Here is a 24111-nt window from a genome sequence, read left to right on the forward strand (position 1 = left end):
AATGGAGAATTAAGTAGGGAGGAGATAACATCAGTAGTAACCAACAATGCCAAACGTGCCTAGAAGCAACAGGGCTCTGCACTTTCCTTCCCTGATGTGAATGCCCCCTACACCACTAACGACAGACATCAAATGTAACTTTTTCTCTTTTTAAACGACAGCTCCTTACGAAGGGTGAATAAGACCTTGCAGATATGAAAATGCTTCTGTCCACTTGCTCCTAATTCCATCAAGCTTTGCTTCAGCTCTTTTACTGCAACACTGCTCTACGTTTTCTGCCAAAGAAAAACCCGTGCACTCAGGTAACTTGGAAAGGGTTGAGATGCGTGTTCAGTGGAAACAACAGTTATCACAAGATGAAGGTCATGTAACCTTGAGAGTAACTTTTTAAATTACGACATATAAATGCGGTTACAACTTAACTCTCTCACAAGGCTACAGGGTTCAGTCTGCCTTAGATTAAGATCTCATATATTTATCTGTGACCCTTTGTGAAACGGTTCTTTCTTGGACCCTGCAAACAAGATTTGTTAAGCTGCTTTAGAAGATCACAGAATCAATCACAGAATCGTAAGGGTTGTAAGGGAGACCGTATAGTCCAACCCCCGAGATGTTTGAATACACAAGGTTAGCTAGATGTTAAGGCACCTGAACCAACTCTCTTTTTCCCCCCATAGATGACAAACTATGCAGCAAGAGCAACTCTTACTTATTAAAGCCAATGGAGATTTTTGACTGCATGGCAGATGCAAAACAAAGCTTTACTCCTCCAAATATGGATTTATGAATTTAAAGTTCCACGTAAGGAGTTTTAGGGGTAGAGGTTTTTTCACTCATTTGTTTAAAAGACATTTGAGAAGAAGAAGCCAGGATCAAGTCTTTCTCAGAAGTGCTCTCCCACAGATCTCAAAACAGCGCAACCCTGCTCAAGCTCATGTCAGAAGAGCTATAAAATGCGTATCTCCAACCTGCTGGAGACACGTATCCCTCTAGAACTATGGGGCAAAGACAAGGAAATAAACTCCAGATCACACGCAGTATCTTAAAGGACTTCTGTGAATCTCTATAAGATTATACCTGACTCTACTCTACTTTCTGAAGTTTCACCTGCTCTTGAATCCGTGACACATACAATGAATTTGGGCATTTGAATTTTGAAAAACCTCCAGTCTGACAACACTTATGTCCAGTTCTGAAGAGCCAGCGTTCTTTTTTTGTTTTTGTTTTTTTTTTTTTTTTGTGGTAGAGAACAACAAAGCTAAGGAAGTACAACAGAGATGCATTAAGAAGTGCTTTACTGACCTTGAATAGTTGCCAGTGTACTGTTGCTCATCAGGGCTGGGCTGAGAGCACCACCTAATGTCCCTGGATTGAGACTGAGTAAGGCACCTCTGCAGGAAGCAAGATCATGGAAGAAACAAAGACAAAGAGTGTTACTTTTAGGAAAAGGTGGCCATAGTTTAGAACTACACGACCATATATTTTTTTAAAGGGGGTGGGAGGGGACATGAAAGGCCTCAATCTAGTTTTTAGTTAATTTCCTTTTTTTTTGACAGTATCTTGAGTAGATGTTGCCTTTCAGCTCTGTGGCTAGCAATAGGTCTGAAGTACAGGCAATGTAAGTACATGTTGCATTGATCGTAGCTGTAAAATATTCCTGTAATGTATTTTTGAGAAACTGTAACTTGTTAGATAGCTACCATAAACTCCTAGATTCAGATAAGACAGATGTCAATCAAGAGGAACTGAAGAAACAAAGAGCCATCTCTCAGAGCAATGTTTTTTAAAGCAAAATCTTCAACAACACATATTATGTATTTTTACACTTCTTGATCGTGAGGGAGAAATGAAAACAGAGGTGACAAGTGGGCCTAGGCCAACTCTCCATTTGAGATGATTCAATGGTTTCTGGTAAGTTGCAGCTCTTAAGTCAAACTCAGCAGTGGGATAGATGACTGCAAACAACAACACTGCAACACAGCTTTTCCATTTGTAAAATGAAAACCATGTTTGTGTACCCTGATGGGAATGCTTACCATCTATAAGCAAACCTTCAGAATTTCAGGTAAAAGACACTAAAAGTGCCAAATGAGCTACCAGAAAACTGCAATACATAAAAGACCACACAAATCATTCCAAGAATTCTCCTTCCCTTTCCTGCTGCTTAACCTTTAAGGGTGTGAAAAATTCATCCTTACCCAGCTGCAAACTGTGAGGATGCCATCAAGCCTGGGTTTAGTCCTGCTGCAGCAGCCATGGCAGCGAGACTTGCATTTGCAGGCAACTGTGCAGCTCCTTGTAATGCAGCTGCTGCTGCTGTTTGCAACCCTGATGCTGTTACCATCACCTGGCTGGTCCCAAGAGGGGAGGACAAGGGAGTGGAGGTTGTCTGTGTTGTGCTGGTCTCGCTGGCACTGGATGCCTCTGAAATGGAGGCTGAGGCAGAAGGGGAAGGACTCAGGGAGGGTGATGTCACTGCTGAAGAAGCTGGAGGTGCCGTTGAAATCACTGTTGCTGTGTTGTTGGAGGTGGTTTCTGTTGTGCCTAAAAGATTGAGTCTGGTTATATCAGTACAAAAGCCAGATATAACTGAGCAGAAACCACTAACCACTTGAACTGAACTGCACATCCAACCGAAAGGGAGATAAACACATTCTTCTAGAACTGAGATGTCTGACTTTGAGTTTGGGTGTCAGTCTACAATGGAATGACACTTCAAGAGGAGGCTGAGGAGCACTAGAAGCTAGCAATAGGAGGCAGCACCTTGCACTTCACTATCACCTGTACTTGTTTCCTAAGGAAAGTTAACCAAACGGTCACAAAGAGTGAAGTTTCAGAGCAGAATAATGTGGAACAATGACAAGGATGCCCTGAGATACTTGTGTGACTGCTACTGAGATAAAGAAAGACCTTCTGAATAATTTGAAAGGGGAAAACAGTAGAAGTTAACATGGGCACAAGGCAAACCTGCCCAGGAGCTCTGTTTAAAGTTGAGAGAAGAGGAATACTTGGAACCAACACACAAAAGATGAGTTCACAATATCCCAAAGATTCTTTATCTATCATAAAGGCATTTCTCTTTCCTGTTTTCCAGTTCTAGCCAAGCAGATTGAGGATATCTGTCTGAAACATCTTCGCAATGCACACATCAACACGCAATACCTACTTTATACAAAATCTTTGGCAGTAGATCCCAGAGAGTTCTAAATTTCTCCCAAATAACTACAACAAAGGGCATTAGAAATCCAACAATATCTTTACCTCTATAGAACCTCAATTACTTGTTTGACATCATAATTTACCTGACAACTAAAAATAAATGAACTGTGAAGAAACTGTCAGGGCATGCACCCCTTACCTGTGACTGACAAACTAGTTACAGCAGGACTGGTCAGAGGGAGCACAGGATTGACAGTCAGGGTAGTAGCTGCACTGCTAGTCACAAGGCTTGGCGTGGTTGCCACCTGGAGGTCAAAAAAGAATACAACTGCTCAACTGTTAAAAAGACAAAAGCAGTTAGCTACTAGAATTGCATTTCTTTCTTCTCATCCTCGGCTGAGGAAATTACCAGGGAAAATACCGCACATAAGCTAACTAGAAAGGGAGCTTCTACATCCATTACTTCAGCATTCAGTGGGCTAGCCACACTACCTACTCTTATTACCAGTAATATCTTTACTCTTAATTATTCAGCATTTGAAGGAAGGTATATCATATCCATACTGTCTCAGGACTGCAAGTTGGCCCTCCACTTATCCCTCCCCGCCAAAGACAGAACCTTGTTTAATAGAGCAACTCTTACAGAAAGAGTTACAAAATATATGATTAATATATGGTGTTTCCTTTGTTTAAATACATCTTTTCAGCTGAAAATCTCATTCTCTGATAAAATGATTGAGAGGCCACAGCATTAACAAAGGTATTTAGGGAAATGTGTTTACACAGATAAACAGCCTAATGTTTCACATTTACTCAAGCAACCCGTGAGCTCAATTTTGCTAGGTTTCCTTGTGTCAGAGGTAAGTTCTCTAAATTTTAAAACATCCAATAGACATTAGCTTATTCAACATATGGGCAGCTTAGTACAATTAAGCTACAACTGCAAGTACTGCAGAGAAAAAACACCGTAAGAACTAAGGCTGTAGAAGTAGGCTTATGAACAAATATAAAATACATTAAAAAGAAAGACTTTTGGTGGACAAGAAATAGTGTCTAACAGTAATATTTGAAGGCTGCTTTACACCAATGAGAGAAATTAATACTTCAAAATTGCCCAAGAGAACACAGCTAAGAATACAGGCTAAAACCTTCCTCCTTTCCCATCTCTTACCTAAGTCCATTATCAGAGAAATCTCCCTCATGCTGCACATCCTATTATAGGAAGTAAAATGCTTTTTATGCATTTTAAACAAGGCTGGGGCAACTGAGACAGGTCTAAGAGCTTTCCATCCATCTCAAATAGTCTATGAAATAAAGAAGAACTAGACATACAGTACACTTCCCACTAACGCAGCCTACACATCACATCTGTCAACTGTCCACTGAACAGTTAAGGCCAAAGTCATAATCAATATTTCAGGGCAGTGATTGACCTAAAATTAATACAGCTAACCCTTGTGGTTACAGTGACTGACTTAAGCCAATGCAAAAGGAGTTTACGATCAAAAAGAGCATTCCCCTCCAATCCTGCCACAGAGTTCCAGCACTAACACAGTCAGGGTGGAGGTTAGATTGGTTATCCAGATGTGCTACTAAAATTTAATTGCTACTCTTCATGTGGTTAATTTGTAGCCAGATTAGGAAACTGAGTCCAATCACCCTACGGACACAGCCTCCAGAGCTGACAAAAGGAATCAACAGAGCAGATAGCAGACAGTGGCAGGGGAGGAACGTCCATCTGAGTGGTAATACAGTCTTAAGAGAAGATTACAATGAGTGGAAACACTTAATGAAATACCACTGATAAAATGGATACTGTTGTTAACATTTCAAATTCTTATATACAATGGCCATTGGTAATTAAGAAGAAACGTATGTAGAAAAATTATTCTTAAGTTGCAGTCCAACAACGCTTGCACACTTTGACCAACCTCACTATGTTCTGCTTTGGCAGCAAGGCATGTAGCCTTGCTTTCCAACTGGAAAAAAAAGAGGGGAAAAAAAAAAAGTTCTAAGCACAGTTAACATATCCCTTCCCCTGAAACGAGAAGTTGCATGCACACATCCTGAGACAAGGATGAAGGTAAAGAATGACACATCACCAAAATTAATGATTTAATGAAGTACTGGAAGATATTAGCTACTACAATGATGGAGGTGGAATAAATACTACAAAAAGACAACTACAGGCTACATAAATTCCACCACAGTCCTATTAGCATAGCTACTATGAAATCTAATAGCTACTGTTTCTATTTATGAAAACAGACCTCCATGGACATTGGTAGCAAAGGAGCTGAAGGAACCTTGATGCAAGTGTTTTGTTACTCATATTTTCATGAAGTTTGTGTTTACCTGAGGTAAATACAAGTTTGGGAAATTAATTACATGAGTATTAGCTATTTTCCTCCTTTGTTCCATGCCTTCTTGATATAATAATTCCTGAATAAAAGTGACAACAACAGTAACACCGGACTTTCATGACTTAAGTCTCCAAATGACACCATTTACTGCTGCTCACCTACTTAACACTGCAGCCCAAATAAGGCAGGAGGGGTAGAACTGCTAAGCATTTTTTATTGCTGTTATATTATAAAAACAGTTTTGTCAAGAGAAAACCCAGATACAAGCATGGGCTACTATCTGGAATATTTCCAAAGCAACAACCTAAATGCAAATTCCCTAGCCAGAATACTTAGTCATGAGTTGGCTAAATAAAATACCTGAAGACCTGATTAGTGCCTGATACTTAAGCATTCTCTCTCTTTTGTAGTATGCAAGAAGTATATTTAAAATGCCAGTAAAAGACACACTTGTGAGAATGAATCTGCTGTACAAAGAAGGTGTAGCACGTGCAATTGCCACAGAGCGCAGAGCAGAACTTTCTTTTCCAGTGGTCTTTTTCAACACAGATTCTTGATTCTTACCAGTGAGGTTGGGCAAGGGAAAATTGCTTTGATGGGCGAGCTGCTGGTTCCACCACTGCTGGGTGGGTTGATCCTTTTCTCCTTCTGGCGCCGGTTACAGAACCAAACGCGGATCACCTCCTTCTCCATGTTTAGCTGGTCAGCTATCATGGTGATCTCCTCCGAGGTAGGCTTTTGGTTCTGAGAAAAGGAAACAAGTACTTGAAAAGTGAGAAACTACCTTCATACGCTTTACATTATAGACTCTCCTTCACTAGGCAGAAATCTGGATAGGCTATTTATACACAGAATCTGCTCAGTGGCACTTTCTCTAGAGACAGATCATAATAGATACTTTTGCCCTACATTTTCCAAGTGACAGGAGAATTTCTACCAATGGCAAGCTACATTCCTTAAAGATGGGTGATGAAGACAAAGCCCACATGAGTCTTTATGAGAGAAAGGATCTGACTTGTATAAGTTTATCCTTCTAAGAACTCTGGCTATTGATTGGAAAGCTTTCTTTTAACATCTCCAGTTAATGAACAGAACAGCTGCATAAAGGTAGTTAAGAACTGAATGTTATGTATGTTGAGACTGTTACCCGTTTACCCATACTCAGAAAAGGTAATTCTGTTTTAATTTTTTTTGGTGTGCACAACATCAAGCTTTGAGCTACTGTTCAGCACCTTGGATTGCAAAAATCACTGAGTCAAGGAACTGTAAGAACCAATGAGATTTTGGTGGGGTGGTTGTATGCATGGGTTTTTTTGCTGTTTTTTTTTTTTTAATTAAAATAGACACTGATCATGTGCTCCTTGGAACAGTCCTTGAATTTACCTCCATTAGTACAAGCAACTTCCTAAATAGTACGGTAATGGTTTCATTCTAGCAGGTGCATCATTAAACTAAAGTTTCTTCGTTTCTTTATAGATTGACCTGAACAACAGTATCACTGACCTCCAGGAAACTCTTCTCTAAGGCCACACGTATGTTGGTCTCTATGCTGGTGCGTTTCTTCCTCCTACGGTTCACGCCTTCGATTCCTTGCCCTGGAGAATTCAGGGCACTTGGGCTGGAGAGAGTTGAATCAGATGAGAGGTTTTCTGTAAAAAAAAAAAAAAAAAGATTAATTAACACAAATAAAGAGATTTTATCTGAATGCAGTGCAACTTATAATGTAAGTGCTCTTCCCCTGTGCAAGGCATGCTAAAATCCACTTAAAATCTACGAGTTAAGCCCAGGAGGGTGCTGTCTTTGCTCCTGTATTCTACCAGAGTACCCCTTTTATTTTACCCATACAAAGTTTCTTTCTCCCATATCTCATTCCAAACCACACTATCAGACTACAACTACAGTTTAAGGAAAAAACGCAGCAGTTGATATACACACCCCACAGCAATAAGCCACAAACTATGAAAAAATCTGAGCGATCTGAAATTTCTTTTACCTATTCTGCAGCACAGTACAGGAAGAAGAAGTTCCCAGCCTTCACAGCATTAAGCCTCTTTGGAGATCCTAGCAGATAGTCTGTGCTATGCAGCTCTGCTAGAAAGCCTACACATCTAGGCTTTACATAAGGAGAGTTTCCCTCTCCTTAGCTTTAGAAGGTCTCCAGTTGTCAACTGCCAATCCTATCCTTTCTGGCCCCACAGAATAGCGAAGAGAAGATGCACTTTTAACCCACTCTGCACAAGGAAGTGCAAACCAACCAACAGGTTCCAGAACTAAGCTCAAGCAAAATGACCAATTATGGTTGAGTAACTCTGAAGACCCTTTTCTGCACTGGGGTTTATGCCTGATAAGTAGATGGCATAGTTCATAATGCTTAACACCACTCTCATAGGCTCAAATGGGCAAGCACATTCACTACAATATTTTCTAGATTATATTATTATTTTTTTCAGTAACTACCCAAAAATCTGCTGGATCCCTTCACCATCCTGAAAATCCCACAGAACAAAGCAAATTCTGTAACAGTGAATTCTAGCACTCCAATGTAACATAATGTAATAGATCATTGATATGCTTCTGCTGCCTGCTTTTACCCAAAAATAGCTGAATGACCTTTATAGTCACCCGAATCTTTCTTTCAAAGATTTTCAAGAAATTGAATGAGAGCCAAAGACTATGGTTCCAAGCTTTCAGGCTGCATAGGAACCCAGCACCGTTAACAGTCTTTAGCTTCATTTTACAAATCCAAGTATTTCTTCCGGTTAGCAGGAAAAACAAAGTATGACATTCCCTCATGTCAGCTTTTAGGGGATTTCTGCCCTGAGAACTACAGCAGTCAGTGTGAAGTTCTTCATGTTTTCTATCATAGATACAGATTATCTAAGGTTGCACCTGGCAAGCACAACAGAATGACATCTCCTTGTTCCAATGAAGAAAAAAAAAAAATTCTACACTGAATCCAGTTAATTACAAAATTTCAGGGAATACTGCAGGTAAAAGCATAAAGCTCTCTTCATCTTGATACCAATAGGAAGGCACAAGTCATCTGTGCCATTGGTTTAGCAGATCCATCAGTTTTACACTACGTACAACCATACATTCAAAAGAAAAAAAGCTGACAGCACTAACATTATCTATCCTGACACCTAGCACCACCATCCAAACTCCATTTTCTGGAGCTTTTTGTTTTCTTTTTCTCTTTGTTTTCGCTATAACACTGGCATCATGAGTAACTTTCTCCCTAGGAAAAAAATCATTCTGGAAAGAAAAAAAAAAAACAAAAACCCTAACAAATAACTCTTCCTATGGAGAGAAAGAGAGTGCTCATAAGGACTCTTGGAGTGAGATGAAAAGAATGCACACAGGGGATGTGGGAGGAGATGAATGCAATAAGCTCTGCTTACTGAAACAACAAAGCATGCAACTCTCTCTTATTACACATCTGAAAAAGAAAGCTAGAGGAGGATTAGAAGTTATATGCATTAACATACATGAAGGAGGAAAACCATGACACACGTTACATCTCACCCCATGCAATTATTCAGCTGACTGTAGAACAAAATTCTAGAAGTTCAAAGGGGAGCTATTTCAGACATATGTGGGCACACAAACAGGGAAGAAGGGGCACTTATTTCTACACCCTTTTTTGTCCCATGAACACAAGATCGATGGCTTCATAAAACCATAAGGGCACCAACGAAGCATTTTTTCCAAAGTTTTTCAGAATCCTACTGATTTTGGTAGGCTGGTGAAGAAATACACAGACTCATTCACCTGCATCATTGAGCCACTTTTCCAGAAGCGGCTTTAACTTGCACATGTTCTTAAAGCTGAGGTTCAAGGCTTCAAAGCGAGAGATGGTGGTTTGGCTGAAGTCATTTCCATAGAGTTTGCCCATAGCGAGCCCAACATCACCCTGGACAAAGAAAGAGAAAAAAGGGATTCACTAACATAGGTACTTCCAAAGCAAGGAATCCTGTCGACATCCTTGAGTATTTAGTGACTCCTATACTGCACAGAATTCAGTTTCACAGAAAGTTGCTCAGCACTAAAGATTCACACTAAAGCGAATAAAGACAAAGAAATGTCATGTTTTCAAACTTCACTTGGTCAATTTAACTGTGTAAGTCTTTCCAGGAAATCCCTCATGCTTTTTCTTCTTAGCATTATCAATACTCAGAACATTCCACTGCATATTAACTTGCAATTTTTCTCATAGTTCTTTAAAAAATAAAAAAATAATAATAAAAAAGAAAGAAAGAAAAAAAAAGGGAAAGGCCAAACTCTCTCTGGGAGCAGATTTAAGTCTATGTATATTTCATATCAATGAAGAAAAACTTCAAGTTAGCAGAAATACAGTGAATTTATGTCCTCAAATTAGCAGAAAAACACTCTTGAAGAGACGAATGTGGCTTGTCTACAAATTGAAGTCACATTTAAATAAATGGAGAAATACTCATAGCTGAACTTGTAGTATCTTCTGATGTTCAAATCAAACTTCTCCCCATAGATGGGCATTTCAAAGCAGGCAAGAAGCTCAATCATTTCAAATAATGATTAACGGTAGTCTTCACTACCAATACCCATCTGCCAAAAGCTAGCCATGAGATTAACAGACAGATGATCACCTCTTTAAGCGTTATTGCTTTTCAAAACTCAGTTTTAGCTAGCTTTCAGACATTCTGCTCCAGTATACGTACGCAGCCACCACGTACTGCATGCTTTGAAAGTCTCATTTAAAAAAGATAAAGTCCCATTCTTGATCACAGTTATTATAAACAGCATGCTTTGGAGTTTTGTTTCACAGCATGAAGGCCTTGTCTTTTCAGAAAATGTAATTGTTTCTTACTATGTGCTATAAAATTAGATTAATTTAGATATCTTTTTATTTATTTATTTATTTAACACAAAAGGTGATAGATAAAAAGCCTGGAAGAAAAGACTGAAGAGCTTGAGCACAGTTAGTGGAGTTTAATTGCGACTGAGTTAGTTGGATGGCACGTAAAGCTTGCTTGCCTTCCTTTACATCAGATCCACAACAACAGCTTGACACAAATAAACCAACAGCATGCAGAGTGGTCACATCCAAGCAAGGTAGAAAGCCTTTGGTAAGTAAATTGTGCAGGCTGCATGAAGAAAACAAACTCCTTTGAAGAGGAACAGAACAATTGGTTTGTAAGCCCTTCAAACAGGAAAGGAAAACTGAGGAAATCTCAACTCATATCCCAGGATTCTGTGCATTTCAAAACTCACAAATCATTCCAAGAGAAGTAACCTGGATGCTCTAGTGTGTTCATGAAAAAAACCTGGCTATGTCAACCATTTTAACCATAAGCTGGTCTATGTCTTGGAAGAGAGATTTATGAAATCTGCTCCAGTGCCCAACCAAATTTAATTCTGATATCTCTGTTGTTCTTACTGATACTTACTGTATGATTAAAATGAATAGTTAACCATTTCTTTGTCAGCAGTTTTCAATACCAAAAAGGTGGCAGGGCAGCACTGCAGATGTAGGCAAAGGAATTTACAAATAGGAGCAAGAATTTCTTATTCTGGGATGGGCTACTGAAAGTTTGGATGGAACAGAGAATGAATGACATGTCTCATCTATGTTGTAGACTGAATGACACTCCAGTAATTAAATAAGACTGATTATAAGGTACCTCACTATTGTGTGTGCTTGTCTGTAGACAGTGATAGGACAATGGGGAATGGTTTTAAACTACAGGAGGGGAAATTTAGATTAGATGTCAGGGGACTGAGAGAGTAGTGAGGTGCTAGAACAGGTCACCCAAAGAAGCTGGGAATGCCCCATCTCCAGAGGTGTTCGTAAGGACAGGCTGAATGGGGCCCTGGGCAATATGATCTGGGCTGGCAACTCTGACTGCGGCAGCGGAACCCTTGAAGTCCCTTCCAACCCAAGCCCTTTTATGATTCTATGAAGTTCAGATGGACTAGAGGAGGTAATATCCTCTAGAGAATCTAAAATGTTTGTTCACATAGCTTTGATCTGTCCTGAGCAATTAGCCCCACAACTGCAATAAGACTAAGATGCAATACTTTCACTGTAACTCTGCATGTCAGAGACAGAGCCACTTTTAAGAAAAACAGTTAGATAACAGTATATAAACACATCTACTATGGACTCTTTTGGGGAGGACACTGCTGAAATTCAGTGTCTTTTATATTACTGAGAAAGTAGAATATAGCAAGTGATCCATTTGCTACGCAAACAATCTTTGAAAAACAGAGGTGGGTTGGGTTTTAAAAAACTTTCAGTGTGACTGGAAATAAATTTATTATATCCTTTAAAAGGCAGTCTGCTTATCCAACTACAGGAAACTGAAGTAACAGGGATCTCCAATTACACAATTAAGTAGACGTTTTTAGAATATAATAAATATATACATACGCACTTAATGCAGGACAGGAATGATCAAATGCAATTTTATTGCTTGTTCTGTTTGCTATTTTTAAGCTAAAAAGCAAATACTAAAATGCAAGCTGTGATCGTTTTTCCTGACCACAGAAAATTTGTAACAGAGTCAAAATAATAAGGGTTAATCCATAGCTTAAAAAGTCTCAGTTGAGCCTTTATAATCATTTGACAGTAGGACAGACTAAACATAATAGCTAAAGATCTACATAAACCTCCTCAATCGGGCTGTAGGGAAGCTATTGTGTTTTACTCTATTCTGTTCTGCTTTATTCCAGTTTTTATGTGTGTCTACTACTGTTACATTTCTGTACCTCCCTCTAGTGGAAAGAAGGAAGAGAAGGAGGCACACATGCCAGCAAAATGCACTTAATTTTACTAGGAACATTCTGTTCTTCGGTTATAATTAAGACACTGCCAGGAACTTTCATTATGAACCCTGATTTTTCAAACATTTAAAGCTCTGCCAGAAAAATAAATCTGACTTCAGCACATAGTTTCAGCTAGAGTAGGTTTACTTATTCCAAGGGTGGACAAATCACATATTCTGGACTGACTGCTCTGAGCTCAGACTTTTAAATACCTACTTGGATTTTTGTTTGCTATTTCTTCTGGCAAAACACGTCTGTGCTTAACATGGGCTCCTGACAAAATGAATTGTTTACCTGGACAGATTATTTTAATTCCGTAGTAAAATATTTCATTTTTATACTGATACAAAAGGGCTCTTGCACCCAAGTGGTATTTCCCTTCAACAGAATAAAGAAACGTATTGTACTTCTAATTGTACTCCTCATTCAACCATTTTCACTACATTTGAGATGACTTTTCTTCAGCTCTATTGGTATTCCTGAGCTTTTAAACAAAACAAAATAAACCACAATTCCAGTTCATCTCTGCAAGGAGAGAACTTCAAAGGTGACAGTCCTTTCAGGTTTTGTTTAGGAACCTCAGCAAAAGCATTAAATACAGAAATCATTGATGTTTAATAGCAAAATACGCTTGAGAGATAAAAACCCTTTGACAACCAAAGCAACTCCACAGTAGTGACATACTTTTTTTTTTAAACACACAGAGCAGTTAATTGTGCTGTAGGATTTTTTTTTTGGAACTTTGTACTTCTGAAGGCAGCTTTAAAGTGCTTTGTCCCATTCATTTTAAATCCTACAGAATGGATAGTGCACATGCAATGACATCTGGAGCTGGTAAATGCATGTACCTGCTGGGAAAATGGCTATGCTTTAAAACCAACAGGGATGTAAGATGGATGTATGGCTTTTTCTGTTATTTCTTAGAAATCCCCTACATAAAGGCCAGAGCATAACCCTATTTAAGAAGGTACTCCTAGGAAAAGGTGGAATTGCAGTCTCCCTCCAGACTTGAAAGATGAGACCTCAGATTCCACACTGGTAGGCACTAAGGTACGCAGTCTCACCTGAGTGAATCCAAGTTTGATCCGTCTTTGTTTGAAAGTCTTGGCAAACTGCTCAAGCTCCTCAAGGTCACTGGGCTCCTCCAAGCTGGGAGTGTCTATTCGCTTTGGTGTTGACTGGCTCTGTGGAAGTGGCTGAATGGGGGTCGCTGCTATTGTGCGTGTTGGGGTTGCTGGCTATTAGGATAGAGGGCAAGGAAAACATGAAAATCAGACTTCAAAGAATAACCAGCAAAAAATAACATTAGAAAAAGTACGAGAGGTTTCTGTGAGAAAGATCAATGAATTTGACATTTCCATCAATCTGAAAGTTCTTTACATTTATCTACATTCTTCTCAAGAACAAGCAAACACAACTCAGAAAACTGTATTAATATGACAGTCTTTTAAAGGCTTTGACAGAACCCATTAAAGAAACCTACGAGATGTTCAGTGCAGCAGATAACCAACAACTTTCATGTGCTACAGAAGCCACTCAAAGAAGGGCTGAACACTCCTACTTGTTCCAGTTCTATTGGCTATAGACAGCTTGGTATTCATTCAATTTTAATCATTTTAAAACTGAGTTTACTACTTGTATGAAGTGGCAGACTGTCATCAGCCCAAAAGTCTTGAACTCTCCTGTATAATCCTGGAACAGTGAGCACCTAAAAGGACAGCATACAAAGCAAGTTTCCTCTAATGCCATCTCTTGTGAGCGACTCAACAATCTGAGTAAGGAAAAAAATACATCGCTCTCTAACCCTTCTGTTCATACTTTCAACAGTAAGTGTAACAGTACTGACAACGTAAGAAATTAAGTAAAGGCAACTTGCAAATATATATATATATATATATATATATATATATGTATGTATACATATATATATAATTCCTTTTAGATCTTATTTTACTTCTGCATAAAAGGCAAATCTTCCAGAAAGTCAGCACAAGGCTCACTCCTCCTGAATATCAACATACTAGATACAGCAGTAAGAATATGTTTAAAAAAAAAAAAAAAGAAAAGAAAAGAAAAAAGCATGATATCAACATGTGAACAAAATACATTAAAATGTGGTATTGCAGTTTAGGTTTTAGGTGCAGCAAAACCACTGTAAACATATTTTGGGCACAAACCTCTGACTTCTCACATGCAATAGATAACCTGAGATGCAGAGACAATCTTTTACTCAAATTATATTCAGTTCAGCTGATTAACTTTTATATCCTACATCCAGCTCTGGAACTACAGGCTCCTTCAGCACAATTCATTCTCAAGTCTATGCAACACCACAGTAGCTTGCAAACATCCAGAAATGGCTGTTCTAAAATAAATGCTCCATACATAGCTGAGTCTTTACATAGCTGTTGTTTTTCTCCTGGCTTAGTGCAGTAGTATTGTGCAATGCATAGCAGATGGTAGAGGAAGGTCAGCATCGATAATTCCATTACTTGAAAAATAATATGATCATGTATGATCTTTCTAGGATTGCAGACGTATGTGCCCCATTATTTTTAAATTTATGCTAAACATAGTGAATAATTACTTCAATGGTTTTACTGACTTCATTTCCTTCGTGTAATTTACTTTTTCTTAGTGGCTTTGATACTTCTTTTTAAAATCCAAGTATAATCTTTAGTGAGGAGTCATGCTGCTAACTGAAGTATGAGCTATAGAGGTGAGACGAATTTCATTTTCTGCATGGCACATGAGAAGTACTATAGGTGGTATAATAGAAAATGTAGTTCTCTAAGACTCTGATAGACAACAGGCATCTTATTACAGACTAAAAATTTCTCACGTGTAACCAAGGCAAGAAGATACTGTATGATATTATACAGTATTTTAGAAACAGCATGCAATCATGTCACTAAACTGCACAGAAAAACACAGAGAGAAGCAAAATTAAATTTGCAGGCACGTGCAATCTTAGAATTGGTTTTCTTACTGTCTGAGAGCTTAATCATAGAGCTTTAATATTTTAACATATATCTAACAGAATATTTTAATGCATTTCTGACGCTTTCACAGAAGGTAACTAATAAGGCTGGCAGTGACTTGACAATAACAGTGAAGCAACTCAGCTAGAATAGAGGCAGATTACTACTGCAATCTCTAAAAGAGATACCAGTCTGTAATCCTCTTTTTGAGCAGCCCACACCTTGCTCCTCTGAATTTCACAAACATATAGATTTTCCAAGAGAACCCTACAAGAAATCAAATGCTCACCTAGTCCCATTAAATCAGAATGCCAAACATGAAAACTTTCAGCAAAAAATAAAAACTAAGCATTTGGAAAAAAAATATACACAGCACATTCGAGTGAACAGTTAAAAAACTGAAGTTACGGGTAGTTCTGTTCTAAACTGAATTTAACCAGAAAGACAAATTCAATACTATCAGTCTATTTATACCTGTAGTAGAGCTGTACTTGCTTCTGTAACTGAGATACAGTTTACTCTCTTGCAACAATTCAAATCCCCCCAGAAACCCATATACTCTAGAAATAAGGCTGACCTGCGAGGCAAGGGTGATGCTTGGCTGAGACTGCAGGAGGTTGGCTTGGCTTTGCTGAGGTAGTTGCGTTAAGAGATTCTGCGCTTGCAGGAGACCTGGAAAGAGAAAAGGGTAGTTTGGGTTTACCTGCAGAACAATGACTACAACATGGAATGAGGTGAAACAAGGCTCTTGCCAAATAATGGAAGTTACAAGAAATCTGAGATGCAAGCCATTATTTTATCCCTGCAGAGATACTTCCAGACTTTGGACTTTACAGGCTAAAATCTCCTTGTATTTTTTTGTAGTACACATGCTGACCTAAAGGTAAGACAAAGAAACTGCACTACTCCTCCCGTAGAATCAATTGTAGTAACTCAGGTTCTCCAAGTTTTGTGTGAAGGAAGCATTTATTGCCCCTTTCAACTTACAGACATCAAAGGTAAACTTCCTGTAACCAACAGCTGATTGAGAGTCAAGGATCCATGTAGAAGTAAAAAGGACTAAACACTAACCAAACATATCAAATGCACTCCTTGACCATTCCTCTTCCTCTCCATGCTACCCCATGTAAGCTGAATAACAAGAAGGCAACTTTATGTGTCAAACTTAAGCAAATCACACCAGACGACAAAACAACCCCAGGTGACAACCTTCTCTGGGTCAAAATATAGAAGGAATCTTTTGCAAAAATAACAAGACACTGAACACTTTATACATTGAACAACTAGATCAAGCATTAAGCAGAATACATGAAGCCTCCAACTGTTAAGAAATGAAAATATTAAAGAACAATTGAGATTGATGCAACCAAGGTACACAAAATGCTATCACTCTAAAAATAAATTCTCTTACAGTCCACTACCTGTGTGGCCTATCAAATATTTCCAGAAATTGAGAAATTGCCCTGCATCTATGTAATTTAACCAGAAGCTATCTGAAATTTTCTGCATTACAACCTCTGAAATATGTTTTTAAAGAGTAAGAACGTAGACAAAGATAGATTTACAGTAAATCAGTTTCCCCGATCTTACTGTGAATAATACCACTGATATTCTATGTAACTTCTGACTATGCCTATTAACTTTCCCTATAATGATTTTAGGCTCTGACTAATTAAATCTACATTTAGCAAGCATTTTCAATACCTAAAATCAGGAGGTGAATGAGAGATGACACAGCAACAGCACACAGATGCTACAGGGCCACTCAGAGGACAGAACACCAAGCAGAACATAAATTGTGCTCAATTTGAGTTTGATATAATCTGTCCAGGCTAATAAGCTGGCACCACTCATGACCAGCTACCTTTTAGCAGAAAACAGATAAGGGACATGTGAACTAGGACTTGATAAATAGTGAGTGAGAAACTAAATGTTTGTGAGGGCCATAGGAGATGCAAAAACTATCCTGGGACTACCTAAGTAGACAGGAAAAAATGCACCTTTAGTGAGGGATGCTAAACTACAGAATAATTGTTTTCTGACACTGATTTTAATGTTATAAAAATTGTAAGAGAATTTTCCTTATACTAAATAACAGCACAGCATAACTTTGCAGATTTGCTTTGTATTACATAATGAATGTCTCAGCTGTAGTTATGAAAAATCATGGTGAGGGAATGGGTCAGTTTGAGAAATGCCAGGACTGCTAACTACTAGCACATATACAATGCTTATTCCAAGGTGAATATTTGTCTACTTGAAAGATTATTTCAGCTCCTTGAATCTAATTACTAACTAGAGAACAGTTACCTCTAACTGAAGAACTTTTGACTTCAACTAACAACTTTAAACAGAAAGGGCCAAGGCATCACAATGATGCTACAGGGTGGCTGACCAACAAGGAGACAAAAAAAACGTATCTAACAGCGACCACATGTGATTGCTAATCTACCTGCTAACACCACTGATCACACATTACTGACTTGTGACTATAATTAGAGTACTTACAATTGTCTTTTTGTGATTGTAAGGGAAACTGTTGATCACAGCCTGAACCTCTGATTAACCATCTGAGGCAAGTGACGAGTCAGCTGTGGGAGCACAGGTGAAGGTAATTCAGCTGTGCTCCTGGAAGGGGTGGAGGGGGCTTGACTTCACCTCTCCTAGATCCCATTTAAGGGCTGACCACCACTAAGGCAGCTTCTTTTTTTGGAGATTACTTCTGCGTGGGGTTTCTACAGTGAACCTCAATGTTGGTGTGTGTTCATCTTGACTGAGAGTCTCAGCATTGGTGAGTGAGTCTTTCCTTAGATTCCCTCTAGCTATTTGTTTACTCTGTAATTGCAATTATACGCTTGTATTATTACAACTACACAGTGTTGCTTTGTCCTGAAGGTCATGCCTAACCAATCTGGTGGCCTTCTATGATGGATAAAGGGGAGGTGACTGATGTCATTTACCTGGACTTCAGCAAGGCCTCTAACAAGGTCCCCCACCGCATCCTTATCTCCAAATTGGAAGGATGTAGATTTGATGGGTGGACCATCTGATGGAACTGGTTGAAAGGCCATGGGCAGAGGGTGGTGGTTAATGGTTCTATGTCCAGGTGAAGACTGGTACTGAGTGGTGTCCCTAGGGATCCAGGACACTGTCCTGAGACCAGTGCTCTTTAACATCTTTATCAATGACATTGACAACAGAATATAAGTAGGGTATATACAGAATATTAAGTAGGGTAAAATGACATAAAAACTATGTGTGCGAAACATGTTTGGGATACTTTATTTTGAAGTAGTTATCACTCAAGGATAGAATGTGAGCAAGAATAAAATGAGGAAAAGCGTAGACACTGTGTGCTCTTTAGCAGAAGAGTTATTGCCAGAAAAATGAATGAAACCTTCCCCTGTGAAGACAGGACAAGGGGAAATGGTTTTAAGTAGAAAGAGGGAAGATTTAGGTTGGATGTCAGGGGGAAGTTCTTTACTAGGCGAGTGGTGAGATCCTGGAACAGGCTGCCCAGGGAGGTTATGGATGCCCCGTCCTTGGAGGTGTTCAAGACCAGGCTGGATGGGGCTCTGGGCAACCTGATCTAGTAAATGTGAAGTTTAGCGGCCCTGCCAGGCAGGGGGGTTGGAGCTTCATGATCCTCGAGGTCCCTTCCACCTGGGTCATTCTGTGATTCTGTAATTTGAATAACAGCTCAAGCCAAAGACTTTCTGCCAACCAACAGTCCCTAAGGACTGATCTGGAGTTTAGTTGCTATTGTCTAAAACTAAGCAAACACTGAAGTGCAGATTTTTCCAGCATAATTTTTAAAAAGCTGGCCCAGAATCATAATACCAAATTTATCTCTGAGCTCCCTGAAAGAGTGAATTTTTTAACTGATGAAAAACTTGACTGCTTTTTCTCTGCCAAGACTGTTCATTTTCTCACAGATGTATCCTGGAAGTTGGCATACAAAGCAAAACCATTACATGATCTTAATTTGATTAAATGGAGAGAGAAGAAAAAAAAAAAAACCACAAAAAAAACCCCAAAAACAAACAACAACACAAAAAGAGAAGTATTAGACTATACACTACATATGCTTATTTGATCAACTTTATGGATCACTCTTAATGCAAAGAAACTCCTGGTCGCTTTGGCATGCCTCATTTCATCTAATCCAGACCCTCTAAGTGGGGACTCAGAGCTGGAATCATACTGGGAATCAACACAGTAGACAAAGTACTAATCTACAGATGCCTACAAATATGTTGCACAGACGATATACTGCTGCATCCTATTGCACCTTTTGCAGTATCCAATTAACTTTTAGGATCAGTTCAAGAATACAGATGCATACATGCTGAAGCTGGTAAACTGCAGTTTTGAAGAAATATCTCTTCACTGATCCATGCAATGGTGCTGGCACCCTACTACTATGAAAAATCTACACTTATACCTACTGATACTATTTGGATTCTTAGCTCTGAAGACTCCATTTGAAAGCAGGTAGTAAATATTAAGGACTTAATTCATATATTGGTAATAAATACTTGTAGCCTGTTGGGGGGGGGGGGGGGGGGGGGAATCACCCTTTAAATCACTTCTCTACAGTTAACCCTGATTCCAATTTAAGCTTTCCCTTCTTGTTTGTGGAATGAATATGAGTCACTTCCATTTTATTCAATAGTTGTGTCAAACATACTGTAGTTAATAAGCTCTTGAGAATGAAGAGCTGGATCTCCTTATCTGCATATTGATGGCACCAAAGCACTTGCACCTAGTACACACAAAACATTAGTAACAAAATAATGAGGGGTCCTGCAAGCATACTGCAGGTACACAGTCTCAGAAGAGACAAACACTTGCCCATTACAAATGTGATGTATTTAAGAAGAAACAGAGGTGATTCTTTATTTGTTTTTATTCCAAAACACAATTAGAAAGTATCTGAGGACAGGAATGAATTTGGCCTGCTGCCATCATATCAGGTACTTCTACAATAAGAAGGGACATCAGAGGTCTTTGATAACAAACAGCAATAACCTGAGAATAGGTAGGTTCAGATTCAATGTTTAAAGCTCAACAGGAACTTTTTCTTCCACATTTGCTTTTTTGGAGGCTTTCCTTACAAGTATCTCATGTTTCTAAACCACTTCTCTATTCTTGACAATGATGCAGTCATTGCTCACATCTTATCTTCTGTATGCAGAATGAATTTAAATGAAATGCAGCACCATTTCCCCTCTCCATTCAGGTTTTTATTAATACAATTTTTACTGGCAGTATCTTCCAAGTAGAAAGGAAACGGTCATTTTCAAGTGTGATATTTTTGAGAAGCAGCTACAATTACGGTAAAGGACACTGAACTGGTGATTCTAGAGACAAATCTATTATTTCACAGTATACAAGATACACGAGGTATATAGACCATGCACTATGTTCCTGCCCATAATTTTAACAAAATATGGAGATAATAACTGTTTTAAGTAAGAATTTATTCCAAATTTCTATTTCCACTTTGCCTTTTTCTTTAGGTGCTGAGGCTTAAAACAGCTTGTATTAGATAGAATCCTACCCAAAGGAACTATGAGAAACAAAACTTCACTTTTTTTTTTTTCCCAATAAGCTCCTGCATAACTAGAACTATGTGTAAGAGGAAGAGAATTACGCTACAGACAGAACAGCGGACTTGAGGAAGAATTTTGTATCTGCTACTGTGATCTATGAGCTGAGGAAAGCAGAATCACAAACTGATTTTTTAATTAATATTCAGTTTTTGAATTTTCTGAAGAATTTTGCAAGTTAGCCCTTAAGAGGATCTAAGCTACCAAATTCAGCTCCTTCCAAGAACATATACAAAGTTGCTGATGACTGCATCGCTCAGCCTCCACCAGTTCTTCAAACAGAAGATGCTTCTTTCTACCTAATCTTTGCATGTCTTCTATGACCCTGTGAAGAGATGTTATTCTTCATCCATTTCCATCAATACTAATCTTCTGTATTAAAAATGTTTCCCATGCACATAACTATGTGACATGTACAAAACATGCAGTGTATAAATCAACAGATTTCTTCCATTGTAAATATCTTTAAATATGAACTTTTAGTTACTAAGTGGACGCACATATATAAAGCTGTACACAGTATCTACAAGGCATCCAAGAAGGCTGAATGTCTTAAAGAAACATCTATGTTAGTTTCTCCAATTTTTTATTTTATGAAGTTGACTAATGGAGCAATAGTACAAGAACAAAATAGTGAAGTCTGCTCAACAGAAATGATAAAATAAAAATACATATTTTCTCAATCTTTCTTATAAATGATAACATACTGTTCAAGACTGTCTAACAGTAACTATGAAATACTGCAGAATGTCATACCTAGAAAGTGAGATAAGGACTATTATGACATACATGTTGCTTTATCATTGAGTGCTCATGAAGAAAATTAGATCCATTCAAGCATTTCAGTTTGGAAAGCTGTCATACACTAGAGGTTGATGGTCAGAATACAGAACATAAATCTTCCTATATTTCTGAACTATTCAGCTGTCCAGGCTGCACATTACCAGTAAAACATGGTGTTTCTACACACACTGCGTCAGTGATGACAGCAATATGCAGGTCTCAACTACAGTAAAGAAATCACTTTCAGAGCAGTTCCCTGCAAAATAAACTATGAAAACATCTTCTGGTAGCTATTCTACTTCAGAAGATTTAAAACATAAAACTTCAATTCTAGAATACAAAACTCATGTTGAGAGATGAATGAATTATATGCTTCTGATAGTTCCACCACTCTTTGAGAAGCATCTTTAGAAGTATTTTAGAAAACCCAGGAGAAATACTCTGAAAACTGTAGACAGATATGAATTATGATAGCTAAATTTTTCAAAACAATGGTGTTTTTTTCGCTTGTTATTTCCGTAGAGGAGTATTTTAAAGCTTAAACAATCATGAAGATTCTGGAACAAAACTTTGGTGAAGTTTGACGTCTTCTAAAAACTGTATGTAAGGCTTATAAACTCTGCCTCATTTCTAGAAAGTAGCGTGTCACTAAATGCCTCACTTAGCTGCTTTCTACCACTGGTGACATAAAAAGTCTCCTAAATCAAGTGCTGTTAGAAGAAGGTTAAATTTGTCTAATCCTTTATTCAAACTTTAGTGCATTCAGTTTCAGCATAATGGAAAGCCAGTTCTCCAGTCATGCTATGTAAGAAGAAATGATGTGCACGCACAAAAATAAACTCAACAACCCGAAAGGAACAGAAGAAAGGAAAATGCAAGGAGCTGCTTTATAGGGCAGTCAGGCTCTGGAAGACTCTTTAGACATGAAGGATATGCATTCTGAACAAGAACCTTCAGATTCCAGGACCTGAACAACTAAAGGTTCGTATGGAAAATAAGGGAAGACCATTTGATTGTATCAGCATTGGAGTCTATCACCTGTGACCAAACACAGATGTCTGAGGGCATCACCAAAGAGTGCAATCCGTACTGTAATGTACTGCAACATTAGTTCTTAGAGTGAAGACCCTACACAATATTTTAACTAGTATAGCACTACTTTCTACCACTACCTTGATTTGGCTTTAAAATGCAAGCCGTATCTCATCTCCAGTCTTCCACCTCTTAGGATTCTGCCTATGAATTCTGGAGAATTGTCTTCCCAGAAGGCTTCCTTAGAATCAGAGAATCCATGGAATCACAGAATTCCATAGTCTTGCATCTTGGGTTAGAAGGGATCTCAAAGATCATCCACCTTGCTGCTTGCAGGGCTGCCATCCACTAGACTAGGCACTAGATCAGGTTGCCTAGGGCCCCATCAAACCTGGCCTTGAATATCTCCAGGGATAGGGCTATCCACAGCTTCTCTGGATATCCTGTCCCATATTCCTCACCACTCTTTCAGTGAAAATTATTTCTGTCAACTGCTCTAAATCTCCCATCCTTTAGTTTAAAACTGTTTCCCCTCATTCTATCGCTAGCTACCAGTGTACAAACTTGATGTCACTCCTTCCTCCTTTAGAACCCATCCAGAAATTCATGATTCAGTATTTCCCAGGAGTCCTTGTTGCTAAATGTCCCCATAACATGATCTCTGGATTGTTTCTCCTTTAGAAGTCAGCTACACAAACTTTGATGAAGCTGAGATCTAATACCCAGAAAGGGCCAACCTGTTAGATAGGAATCGTAATTGCAATACTGTTACTTTTCCCAGGGAATATCAGCAGATAATGAAGGTATATAAACCTCCCTGGTTACAATTGTTCCTCAAAAAAAGCTATGGATGATTTTCTTTTCTGGCAAGGAGCACTTACCCTGCTGCCCCTGCGGTGTTTGTGAGATGATGAACTGTGCTGGCTGCAAGTTGGTTGTTGGATGCACCAACACAAACTGTTGCAGGTTGAGATTCTGCTGCTGAAGCTGCTGCAAGTGCTGCAAATCCTTAAGGAAACAGGGGAAGGGAAAAAAAAAAAAAAAAAAGAAAAAAAAAGAGAAAAAAAGAAAAAGGAAAAAAGAGCTGTTGTTACACATTTATGTCAGCCACGATTCCTAATTAAATTATATGTTAAATACAGCAGTCCTGCTATTAAAATATCTTCACTGTCAATTTCACTGCCTTACAAAAAAACCCACAAGACCAACAAAAAATGCTTGCCAAATAACACAGCAAAATATTTCTAACATTGTTCTGCTTTAATTTAAAAAATTATCAGTTCCCCTCCCCCTCAACCAAAATGTCTAAGTTTTCAAATACTTGTCAGCACTTGTATTTTTAAGACTTATGTTTAAGGATGCAACTTCTGCTGCAAT

At 38.5% G+C, this 24111-nt stretch overlaps 1 protein-coding gene and 1 long non-coding RNA gene across 16 annotated transcripts in view; one reads left to right on the forward strand and one right to left on the reverse strand.

Moving 5' to 3' along the window:
* The window catches only part of POU2F1 (POU class 2 homeobox 1), a 116874-nt gene that overhangs the window by 12565 nt on the left and 80198 nt on the right, over window positions 1-24111 (reverse strand). For 10 of the 15 annotated variants that reach the window (XM_015879208.2, XM_032448263.1, XM_032448255.1 and 7 more), the window contains 9 exons: window positions 23616-23742; window positions 15885-15979; window positions 13391-13564; window positions 9294-9435; window positions 7026-7171; window positions 6087-6266; window positions 3359-3464; window positions 2199-2544; window positions 1303-1391 (listed from right to left, as the gene is read on the reverse strand). In XM_015879208.2, coding sequence (XP_015734694.1) covers window positions 1303-1391; window positions 2199-2544; window positions 3359-3464; window positions 6087-6266; window positions 7026-7171; window positions 9294-9435; window positions 13391-13564; window positions 15885-15979; window positions 23616-23742 — 1405 coding nt within the window. Of the gene's footprint in view, window positions 276-1302; window positions 1392-2198; window positions 2545-3358; window positions 3465-6086; window positions 6267-7025; window positions 7172-9293; window positions 9436-13390; window positions 13565-15884; window positions 15980-23615; window positions 23743-24111 lie in introns of all 15 variants that reach the window. The other 5 variants (XM_032448265.1, XM_032448252.1, XM_032448234.1 and 2 more) reach the window with 3 other exon arrangements.
* Window positions 17994-21742, forward strand: LOC107321880. The gene is made up of 3 exons (XR_001558709.2): window positions 17994-18098; window positions 19626-19801; window positions 20830-21742. It is a non-coding gene; the product is annotated as an uncharacterized LOC107321880 (long non-coding RNA).

This window comes from Coturnix japonica, chromosome 1, assembly GCF_001577835.2.
Source record: "Coturnix japonica isolate 7356 chromosome 1, Coturnix japonica 2.1, whole genome shotgun sequence".
In the NCBI taxonomy this organism is placed as follows: Eukaryota; Metazoa; Chordata; class Aves; order Galliformes; family Phasianidae; genus Coturnix; species Coturnix japonica.